The 12381-nt window shown below is 41.7% G+C and overlaps 1 protein-coding gene across 1 annotated transcript; it reads left to right on the forward strand.

The window, feature by feature from the left end:
• The first annotated feature begins 9083 nt into the window (after positions 1 to 9083).
• LOC110901184 (WAS/WASL-interacting protein family member 1-like) lies at positions 9084 to 9788 on the forward strand. The gene is made up of 2 exons (XM_022148030.1): positions 9084 to 9554; positions 9654 to 9788. Exons 1-2 carry the CDS (start codon positions 9084 to 9086, stop codon positions 9786 to 9788), a joined length of 606 nt encoding a protein of 201 aa, XP_022003722.1.
• The last annotated feature ends 2593 nt before the right edge of the window (positions 9789 to 12381 follow it).

A 12381-nucleotide genomic window follows, 5' to 3' on the forward strand; every position in this document is an offset into this window, starting at 1 on the left:
CTTCAGAATATCAAAGGACTCTTGCTGCTTAGGGCCCCAAACGAACTTTACTTTCTTCTTGGTCAAGGAAGTTAAAGGCGCAACAATCCTTGAAAAATTTTCAATGAAACGCCTGTAATATCCTGCTAACCCCAGGAAACTACGAATCTCTGTAGGCGTCTTTGGCTCTTGCCAATTCATTACGGCTTCTACTTTAGCGGGATCCACCTGGATACCACGCTTGCTGACAACGTGTCCTAGAAATTGGACTTCTCGTAGCCAGAATTCGCACTTGGAGAATTTGGCATAGAGTTTCTCATGATGTAGGAGTTTGAGAATACAGTGAAGGTGTTTCTCATGGTCAGCTCGGTTCTTAGAGTAGATAAGAATGTCGTCGATGAAAACGATGACGAATTTGTCTAAGTACGGCTTGCAGACGCGATTCATGAGATCCATGAATGCAGCCGGTGCATTAGTGAGCCCAAAAGGCATCACTAGGAACTCGTAGTGACCGTATCGAGTCCTAAATGCGGTTTTATGTACGTCTTCATCTCTGACTTTCAGTTGATGGTAGCCTGACCTCAAATCAATCTTCGAGAAATAACTTGCCCCTTGTAACTGATCGAACAAATCGTCGATCCTCGGCAAGGGATATCTATTCTTTATCGTGACTTTATTAAGCTCGTGATAATTGATGCACAGACGCATCGATCCTTCCTTCTTCTTTACAAACAGGACAGGTGCTCCCCAGGGAGACGAACTAGGTTTGATGAAACCTTTAGCTAGCAGTTCATCCAGTTGGGTCCTCAACTCCTTCATTTCGGTTGGTGCTAGCCTGTAAGGTGCTCTAGCAATAGGTGCTGCTCCAGGGATGATATCAATCCTGAATTCCACTTGCCTATCTGGTGGCAGACCAGGTAGATCTTCAGGAAAAACTTCTGGATATTCCGAAATGACGGGAATGTCTTCTATCTTCGGTTTAGGCTCTTCAATAATCACCTGTGCCATGTAGATGACACAACCCTTCTTTAGACATTTTGAAGCCTTGAGCATAGTCACTTGCTCACGCAATCCGTACTGGGTACCTCCCCGAATGGTAAGCGATTCACCAGACGGAGTTTTTATCACTACTTGTTTTCTGTTGCAGACGATTTGGGCCTGGTTGTGAGATAACCAGTCCATACCCAATACTAGGTCAAAACCGGCCAATTTAAAGGGAAGTAGAGATAGAGGAAAAGAGTGGTTCTTAATGGATATCACACATCCATCTAACACAGTGGAGACGGTTTCTATGGTGCCATATGCTAGCTCTACCTCGTAGTTCACATTTAAGGTTTTGACAGACATATTTAGCAATTTGCAAAATTTATGATCTACGAAAGACTTATCAGCGCCCGAATCAAAAAGTACTCTTGCAAAGATATCATTTACGAGAAAAGTACATGTGATCACGTTATCATCTAGCACTGCTTCTTTTGCCTCCATCCTGAAGACTCTTGCATTAGTCTTCTTGGCCTCTTCAGGCTTCTTGGCATATTTAGGGCAGTTGGTTTCAATGTGCCCCTTCTCGTTGCAGTTATAGCAAGTTGCATCTTTTATCTTTTTGCAATCCACGGTCTTGTGATCCTTGGACTTGCATAACCCGCAAGCAGATGACTTCGATTGAGTCTGCGAGTTTGATTCGAGTCTGCACTTCCCATAGTGGTGTCTCTTGCAATTCTTGCACTTGGGTTTCTCACCAGACTGTTGCCCATCCTTCCTTGACTCAGACCCTCTCTTGTTATCACCGTTTCCACGGTGCTTCTTGCCCGACCTCCGTGAAGTATCATCTTCACGCTTTCTCTTCTCAGCTTCTTTGTTCCTCAGCGATCTTTGTCGGACCGCATCCAGAGTGAGGGACAAAGAAATGTCAGCTACAGATCTAAAGGTCGCTGGCCGAGAGGCCTTCACGCTTGCCTTTATTTCGGGGGCTAAACCACCGATAAAAAGAGCGATTCTTTTTGGCTCCGGGGTTACCAGATACGGAACCAACCGGGACATCGTGTTGAAGCTCGTGAGGTAAGCTTGACAGTCAAGGTTCGTCATAACCAACGATAGAAAGTCGGTCTCGATCTTTTCAACCTCATGTTGAGGGCAGTAATTCTCCTTGATGAGAGAAATGAATTCCTCCCACGTCATGCTGTATAGAACAGCCTTTCCCGAGGCCTGAACCAAAGACCTCCACCAAGCCAGGGCCTCGCCCTTGAATGATTGTGAAACAAACTTTACCACATCTTTCTCTGCGCATCCACTGATGTCCACCACGGTGTCCATCTCATCTAGCCACGTCATACAATCAACCGCGCCCTTCTCCCCGGTGAAATCTCGGGGTTTACAAGATACAAAATACTTGTAGGTACAGCCCCTGGTGCGAGACGCATCAGTATACACTCTCTCTTGACGGACACTGTTTTCATTGGACGAGTGATTATCATCGTCCTTTTTAGGCTTGGACAGTGGTTTGCTGTGAGATTTCGAATGGGTTTTCGGCTTTGAGTGTGGCTTAGATATGGTTCTGCTCCGGGATTCCGTATATTCCTCGTATTGTCGATCCAGGGCTGCCTTAACAACATTGTCGACAAGAGCTTTCAATTCTGCGCCCGTCAGATAGACCTGGGCGTTATCGTATTCGTCTTCTTTCGAATGACTATTCTCCCCACTAGGATCAGCCATGGTAACTTGAATCTGTTACAGAAGATAATGAAAAAATTTTATTTAGGAGTTTATTATGGAATTGTCTTTTATGGCAATTCATTAACCATGGTAAACAGAGACCATATCTGGTTAATTTGTTACTCACTTTTATTTAGGATTTGAACATACTTATCCTAATTACAACAATATTGTTATTGGCATGAAAGCCTTGTCACGAGGACATTTTTATAATATTAGCCGGGATTACAGAGAATCAAGGCATGAAGGTTTGAACCGTAGTCCTTTTACCTTTTCTGACAGGGAGTCATAGACTACCACTGCCTTTTGTCTTATATGACAATAATTATGGCCCGTAGGCACGACATCACTAATGGATGTTTTATAATTTGGCCCGTAGGCACTACATCACTAATGGATGTTTAATAACTTTGGCCCATAGGCATTACACCACTAATGGATGTTTAATAAGTGATCATCTTTATTGATGATTTAACCCATGATTTATAAATCATTAATTTGGGCTTTGGAATTCTTAGAAGGATTTTTAAAAGAATGACGCGTGCGATTTTTAACGAATCACATCTGCCATGAATGTTAACATGATTACAGAGGTTAACAGGGAATCTGAATCTTTTAATCAGGTCTTACCATCTTAGCCGGGTCTTATAAAGACACCTGGCTAGGTTTCACTCTTAAGATTCTTTATTTAGGCAGATTTAAATTTAAAAGGAACGATTTTTGATTTAATTCATATATAATAATAACAAAAAATGAAATTTATAACATAACATTCCATAAACTTCAAATATGATTACATGCTGCCCTAAACGGGACTTTTTAAATAAACAAGTACCTACGCAGAGGTTTACACAAGATAGATAGGTGTCCACACAGGGACTAAAAAGATAAGTCCACGCAGGGACTGAAATGCCATTGTCCACGCAGGGACCAAATACAAGATAGATGTCCGCGCAGGGACTAAAAGATAAGTCCACGTAGGGACTGAAATACGATAAATGTCCACGCAGGGACTAAATTGTAATAGTAATACAACAATACATAAGGAGACTAATGATCTCGTTTCTTCCTCCCTTTTAGCAGGTTTGCTAGGCCCTTGAGAAATCCACGATTACTCTTTCGTTCTTGTTCGAAGTCTCGTTCCACACGGTTTAAATGGTGGAGTATTTCTTCTTGCTCCGGTGGAGAAAAACGTGGCTGCTGCGACGGTTGCTGAACCGGAGGTCTAGGAGGTATTGGATACCCATGAGCTGAGTAATCTGGTCTCCAAGAGGTTCCATGGAGGGCATTGTAATTAGCCGCTACCACATATGGATCGGCATCATAGTTATAGTTGTAGTGCGTGTGAGTCGGCTGCTCAAACGGATTGTACGCCGTGGAAGCGCCGTACGCTGGTATCGGATTGTCATATCCGAATGGTGGCGGAGGTGGTGCAACTGGTGCAGAATTCACCTCTGCAGGGTGACCAGAAGGTTCCCCTAATTGTGGTTCTTCTTCAGGCACTGACGGAAAGTGACTAGCACTCGAGTGGCGAGGAGTGCTGAAATGGAATTCCCCTCCTCGAATAGACATCCGTGCGCCTGATCTTCTACGCCTTGGTGGATCTGGAATTACTGGTTGAACCGGTGGCGGTGGTGGTGGCGTAACGGCCACAAACCGCGAATCCTCAGAAGGATCATGTTGTTGCTGTTGGTCGTGAGGCGAGAAATGATGTGAAGGTGTAAAGTACCAATTACATTGGTCAAACCTCGCCTGGTAGCTGTCGGGACCTTGATAGGGCGTTCCATGGAAGGATGACCCATCCGAGATCTCGATTGGATGATTGGGAGTACCCCGTGCAGGCTCGACGGGATCTGTATCCTCGTCCATATCCACTGCATTGTCTTCAGAAAAGTGATCCTCTGGTCCTAAAGGGTTATACCCTATCGGCTCCTGGACATAATCCGCCGGGTTAAATTGTCCTATGAAGAAAGGTGAAGGATCGCCATAAGAGCGGTGCGAAGCAGATCGCTGGAGAGGTATAAAGGATGGTTGAGGGTTGTTGGGATTATTTTCCGAATCTGGTCCAAACGAATGACGGTATGAGGGTGTTGAGCTATGCGAGGTAGAATGTCTCGCAGGTTCAAAGAGGTTTCTTCTTCGTCTCTGTGGTTCTTCACTCCTTGTACTGGAAGGAGCTCGCATGTTCGAAGGTCCAGCCTCGTGATCATTGTGAGTAATGATCGTTCCTCTGCCTCTTCCTCCTCTTCCTCGTCTGATTGCAGGTGGCATATTCCTGCTTTCAAAACTTTAAATAACAATAAAACAATAAAAAGACAAACTGGAATAACAATTCGAATTTGTCCTATGTTCTTGTCTAGACTCAAGTATGTGCAATTGTGTCATTGAGATTAAACACTTAAGGATAGTGTTTAATTCACTCAACGTTGGCTCTGATACCAACCTGTCACACCCCGCTTTCCACGTGTCTCACCGGTGGGCCCGGTGGGGGATTACCGTGACGTAGTTGGCAACAATATAGTCAAACCACACAATTATATGAATGCACAGCGGAAGCATAAAGATAAATATATTTCAACGTTAAATGTAATATCAAAGTATCACCATTGTTGAAATAAAATCCACAGGGGATCAATAATAATAATAATAAAGTATTTGTAACACCTCGGAAATTTACGTCCAATAATGCGTTGACACGTGGCATAGGCTTTGGATATGTGTAAACATACTTTAGAGGGACTAAAGTTGACAAACAGTGAAACTATGGAAATATAAGGGTCCAAAGTGTCAACAATGGAAAGATAGGCTCTACAATAACCCTACTTGATGTTTATAATCTCAAACGGATAAATCATGGATCATACGAAGCGGAAAATGTAAGAAAGTGAGGAATTACAAACTACAGGGGCTAAACGTGTCGACATGTTGAATCTATACCTCTGAGTGATCTTTTGGCAAACCCGAAGCTTTGTAATGATAAGATATACTCACTAGAATATGTTGTAAAAATTTCATGAAGTTTCGTTATCGTATGAGAAAGTTATGATCAAAACCGTGCACGATGGGTTAAATGCGTCAACGTTGAATTTCGTGACTTTTCGGGTGAGCGCAAAGTTAACCGAGGACTTTACCATGTTTGTAAATGTCCCAAGGTCCTTAAAAATCATATTTGAAGGGCTAATGTGCAAGATAAATAGCCAAAACCACGTAACAAAGGACCAAGGACCAAAACGCAAACATTAAAAAGGTTTTTGGTGGATCAGAAGGCCCAGGCGGCCCGCCTGGCACCCTTAAGCGGGCCGCATGACCTGCCCAGCGACAGAAAACTCACAGCTGCCAGTTTCAGGTCTGAATTCGGGTGGTAACCAGCTGTATCCGACTCTAGAGCCTCACTAATGGTATTACATGCATTTAGGGACACTTGGACACTTCTTACAACACCCCTAGACTTTTGTGGCATTCTTTAATGAGATCAAATTCTGCATATAAGGGTCTTGTAGTTGTAAACATTCATCTCTTACATTTTCATAACCCACAAGAACCACTCCTGGAGCTCTCTGGACATCAAGGCATCTTCCTAGTGATCTCTAAGCTTATTTAGGACTATTGTAAGTGTTCATAACTCTTTCAAATTCGTTCTAGCTTAGTTTATTAACCGAAAGTCAATCCGTCGTAAATTTAGTTTGACTTTATGATTAAACGAAAATGGCTCAGTCATTTCTCAAATTGAAAGTACCTACAAGTTGGTATTTATGTGGGAAACAAACCCTCAAAAGGGTATTTTCAGATTCCCACTCTAAGCATGATGATTGTCGAGTCAAAGCTTTTCTTAAAAAGTCAACAGAAGGTGTTTTTACAAAAATTAGCATAATTAGCAATGTAGGTCACATGCAACCTGTTTGATCATCAAAATAACTTTGTAACTTTGTAAGAACATGTTTCATCATGATCAATTCGACAATTTTCAGTTTAAACCCGGATCGGAACCGAAAGTCTCATAAAATGACTTTTTCTTTGACTCTCAATTCGGATCCGTGCATGCATGTTTGAGATCTGCCTTAGAGCTTATTTTGGACCATTTTTATGTATGTACAACTCTCTGAGATTTTACAAACTTGGTTCAACACTTATCCGATTCATATGCATGTTACCGGTTTATGCTTAAATAGGACTATTTTGCCCTTTTTACTATAAAACGTGATTTTTGAAAAAGTGAAAGAGTAGAAACGTTTGTTACTGATTTATAAGCATGCACTTAAAATTTGACATCAGTTTGAGGTCTAGATTAAGAGTTATGCTCAATATCGTAATTTGAAAGCTTTATGTTAAGTAAACGGCGTAATTAGCGTATAGCCTATTTAAACCCACTTTTTGATATGAAACTTTTTACCCACTGATGTAATATAATATTTTGGGATTTTTGATGATTTTTATTTAATTTTTGGCTGAGCATAACATAGGTCTCTAAGTTTAATTCGGTTAATACCGAATTTACCCTTTTAAGCCATAAAATGAGTTTTATAAATCTTTTTGACCCCAAACCTTTTTCCACTGATTTCATTTGTTAAATAAATTATTTTGAGCATTCTGGAAATATAAAAATATCAGCTTTCTTTTGAAAATCCGGAAACGGCTCTAAATCGCCTATTTAAGCGTTTTTAACGCCTAGTATGCACTATAACCATATTGAATATATAAGGTTGATACCTACTGATATTCTTAGTATATTTTTATAAAATAACAGTAAGTATAAGTTTTTGAACTCAGGTTTCCAGTTTTGACACTTTTAGCCCTTGTGAAATTACCAAAATACCCCTAAGGTGCATAGTTTGATTTTAAATGATAAGTTTCATATATGGTTCATACCCTACTGTTATAATATGTTAAATTAAGTATTTTTACTGTATGAATCAGACCTACAACTCAGATTACAAATGTAACTCTTTTATAATCTTTTAAATGACCAAAATGCCCTTATAAGGCATAAGTTGAGTTTAAATTCATTCGGGGCATAATAGAACATAACTTACTGATATTATGACATATTTAGAGCATATTATCTCAGGGAACTTGCATATGACTCTTATGGTTACCCGTAACGCTCTTTTAGCGTTCGGTTCGGTTTATGTAACTAGTTTGCATAAATTGACCGAAACGGGTCAAACATTATCATTTTTGTCTCAAAATCCAGAATGTATTTAGCATACCCATATTATAAAAGTATCCAAACTTGTCGGGTCTAAATCACGTTCTATCCGGTCTTCGCTTAATCGTGCGTCTGAACCGTATCGTCCTTTAAACTAACCGGTCTAAGCTTAGGCTTAAATAAAGATCCGTTAGGAATCTAATAGGTTATATAAACCTTTGTTCCAGAATAGAAGAACCAGTAAAAGCTACCTTCACTTGCTAGTTGTGATTTATACTTATCAAGGTAAATATTTTTAACTTATTTTCCCTATACGGGCTTGGGTTACGGTATATAGAATACCGCTTGATCGAGCATCAAATCTTACATCCTTGGGTGGTTAATTGAATAATTTGATCGGCTCGTTTAAACAGTCTTGTTTACTTTAAGCCTTTGGGGGATTAATGACCATGTCCCGGATATCCTTGGCATCATCTTACGAGATGGCCACGACCAGAGCACGAGGTGTAGGCGTACACCTGTCAGTGAATAACTCATTATTGTGGTGTGTCTATTGATCTTTAACCCGGACAAGATCCGGGCTACTGAACGCACAAGTAACATGTAATTCGTTCACAAGATTATAATAAATAATTATCCCAAGTTATAAAAATGTTTTGTGCCTTGAGCATTCAAATCAATTTTCAACCTTTTCAAAATGAGTCAGTTAAATTGTATTTACCAGTGTAAACTGACGTATTTTCCCAAAAGGTTAAGTGCAGGTACTACACGTAATAGGCTGGCTGTCTTCTAGAGCGTCCACAATAAGTCTCGCAAGCTTGGATGACAATAATTCTGTTGAACAATATCTTATTTTTATTTTGATCCGCCTGTCGATCCATTTCAACTATTAGTGATATTTGATACTACACTTTATTAAAGTTGAAATGAATCTATCTTTGCTTCCGCTGTGCATTTATGTATTGTGTTGTTTGTCTATGATGATGCCAACTACGTCACTATACTCCCCACCGGGCCCACCGGTGACACGTGGAAATTAGGGGTGTGACAGGTTTGTATCAGAGCCAACGCTGAGTGAATTAAACACTAGCCTTTTGTGTTTAATCTCAGTTACACAATTGCACATTCCTCGATTCTCGAGTCTAGACAAAGAACTTAGGAAATATCCAAAATTTGTTTTATTTTCTAACTTTGTCTTATATATATTTTGTTGTGTCACTTGTTTGATCTTTGACAGGTTCACAAAATGCCGCCACGTATGAGAGGAAGAGGAAGGGGACAAGGAGCATATGCAGCCCCAAATGACCATGAAGCCGGACCTTCGCACAGGCGAACACCTTCAGGCTCCCATAACACAGATACTCAAAATCTGTGGAGGTCTTTTACTGAACCCGCAAGGCACTCGGTTTCACTGAGTACCTCACCTTCTATCCCACACTCCTTTGGGCCTCAATCAGAAAATGAGCCTCACAACTCTCACCAGTCCTATATTCCTCTCCAAGGACACCAATCACCCTTTGACCACCCATCACCTGTTTTCCAAGGCCTGTACAACCCTGCTGACTACCTTGATGTGCCTATGGGTTTTAACCCACTCGGACCAGAAGACCATTTTTCTGGTGACAATGCGATGGACGTCGATGAAGATACCGACCCCTCAATGCCACCATCTGGAACTCCGAACCACCCTATCGAGATTTCTGATGGGTCACCTTTTGTGGGATCACCATACAATGGTCCCGACAGCTTTGAGGAGAGATTCAAGCAGCATGACTGGGTATTTACCCCTAGTTACCATAACTCTCCTCTGCACCAGCCACAACACAGCTCTCCCTTGCACCTCCAGCAGCAGCAACAGCAGCAGCAGAATCCTTCTGAGGATTCCCGACTTGTCGCGGTCACTCCACCGCCGCCACCACCTCCGGTTTTGCCTCCTCCGCCTCCAAGGTGAAGACGAACGAATGCACGGATCTCCACACGAGGGGGAGTACGCATCAGCACACCTCCACATTCAGGTGGCAGCCGGTACTCGCCACTTCACGAAGAACCAGAGATGGGAGAATCTTCACATCCCGTCTCAGAAGTAACTTCTGCACCAATCGCGCCACCACCACCACAGGACTTCGGGAACCCAATCCCTGCTTATACTAGCGCGGCAGCATATAATCCCTTCGAGCAGACATTTCCCCCAGGTTATAACTTTATAGAGGATCCCTACCGGGTAGCTGCGAACTACAACTTTCTCAATCTGGAAGGTACCTTTGGAGGTCCCTGGGCTACGGGACAGTCGACCTATGGATACCCATCATATGGATATCAGCAGCCGCAGCCTCCTCAACCACCGCCTTATCCGCTACCACCGCCGGCACCGATGATGTCGCCGCCACAAGTTCAAGAAATCCTTCAAGGGATAAATGATGTGCGACGAGAGATGCGGCATGAATTACGGGAAGATCGTCGGCACAATCGTGGGATGTTTAAGAAGATGGTGGATTTAATCAAGGGAAAAAGCAAGAAGGACTACTAAATCCTTTGTTTGCTAGTTTATTTAATCATGTCCCTGCGAGGACATTTATTTCTGTACTCTGCCCCTGCGTGGGCATATTTTTCCTTTCTGTTCTACCCCTGCGTGGGTTTGTTGTTTCTGTTTGACCCCTGCGTGGGTTTGTTTGTTAGTTTAGCCCCTGCGTGGGTATGTTATTTGTGTAAAAGTCCCGTTTAGGGCAAACTCGTGTTAGTTAAATTTTATTTGAAATGGTTAATTTAAGTTCTCATTTTTAAATTATATGCATAAATATAATACACGAATAAATGAAAAATAGCAATTATTATTTTACCATTTTAATAATAAGAATCTTAAAAAGGTAAAACCTAGCTTGAATGTCATATTAAAGACCTGGCCAATATGGTAGAACCTGTTTAAAAAGATTCAAATCTCTGTTAACATCTGTAAACATGTTAACGTTCTTGGCTAGTGTGATCCGCAAAATCACACATGTCACCCTTTTAATAAATTATCCCAAATTATATTCTATATACATATATATCTGATTGTGACATAATGCCTAAGGGTTATAACTAATGTCATATAAAACAAAAAGACAGCCGTGGTTTATAGACCCCCTGCCAAGAAAAGGATGGATTGTTTTAATTATTCAAATTTTAATCCTATAGAATCTAAATTCAAATTTAGAAATTTGTCCAAGTGACTAGGCCTATTGTGCCAATATATGTTTTTCATTCTCAGGTAAAGTAGCTAATAAAAAGTCCTGAATGAAACTAATTAACTAATATGGCTCTTATTTACCATGGTTAATAAATCGTCAAGAACGATAATACTGTTTAGGCTTCTAAATAGACCTTGTCCTTACTTTTATGTAGCACCTAAAGCTACATGGCTAAGTCCGAGGAAATAAACAGTCATCCAGAGGAAGGCCCAGATAACACTAAAATACATATAACTGGTGCGGAGCTGCAAGCATTAGTGGAGAATGCTGTTACCAAAGCCATTGAAAGGCAATATAGTGAATCAAATAGGACCCGAAGTAGGACCCGGTCCGCGCCACATTCCAAGACCAAGGTTCATTCGGAGGCTCATAGCAAACCGCCCTCTAAGAAAGATGTATCTAAGAAAGATGAGCTCAAGAAGGATGATGAGCGACATTCATCCAACCAAAACAGTATCCCGTCAAGGAAGGTCGAGCATAAGCCAGAACCACGTGATAAGTCATGTACATACAAATACTTCGTCTCATGTAAACCCCGGGACTTTACTGGGGAGAAGGGAGCGGTTGACTGCATGACCTGGTTGGACGAAATGGATACAGTGGTAGATATCAGCGGGTGTGCTGATCGGGATGTAGTGAAGTACGTATCCCAATCGTTCAAATGGGACGCACTAGCGTGGTGGAAATCTCTCCTACAAGCTGCCGGAAAGGCCACACTTTACAGTATGTCATGGGATCAGTTCGTAACCCTTATTAAAGAGAATTTTTGCCCACAACATGAAGTTGAAAGGATCGAGTCAGACTTCGTATCTTTGGTGATGAAAAATCTAGACTGCCAGGCATACCTCACCACTTTCAATACTCTATCTCGATTGGTTCCATACTTGGTAACCCCAGAGCCGAGAAGGATTGCCCGTTTCATTGGGGGTTTGGCCCCTGAGATTAAGGCAAGTGTTAAGGCATCGAGGCCTACAACTTTCAGATCAGTAGCTGATCTATCCCTCTCTCTCACCCAGGACGTAGTCAGGTTGAGAGCTCTTAGGAACTCAGAAGAAAGTAAGAGAAAGCGTGCGGACGATACCTCACGAAGATCAGAGAAGAGACACCGAGGAAATGACGACCACAAGAAAGGGTCGGGATCTAAAAAGGATAGGCAACAATCGGGGGATAAGCCCAAATGTAAAACTTGCAAGAAGAACCATTTTGGGAAGTGTCGATTTGAGTCGAAATCTCAGTCTCACGCGAGACCCTGTGGAATCTGCAAATCCACAGATCATAAGACCTTGGAATGTAAGAAGATGAAGGATGCAACATGTT

The sequence above is a fragment of the Helianthus annuus genome, chromosome 7 (genome assembly GCF_002127325.2).
Source record: "Helianthus annuus cultivar XRQ/B chromosome 7, HanXRQr2.0-SUNRISE, whole genome shotgun sequence".
NCBI lineage: Eukaryota > Viridiplantae > Streptophyta > Magnoliopsida > Asterales > Asteraceae > Helianthus > Helianthus annuus.

What these genes read in the sequence shown, in the direction of transcription:
- LOC110901184 (XM_022148030.1), top strand. Translation starts at nt 9,084, where the DNA reads ATGCCGCCACGTATGAGAGGAAGAGGAAGGGGACAAGGAGCATATGCA. An exon ending in TTTCTGATGGGTCACCTTTT is followed by an intron (nt 9,555 to 9,653) that starts GTGGGATCACCA and finishes CCTCTGCACCAG; the next exon opens with CCACAACACAGCTCTCCCTT.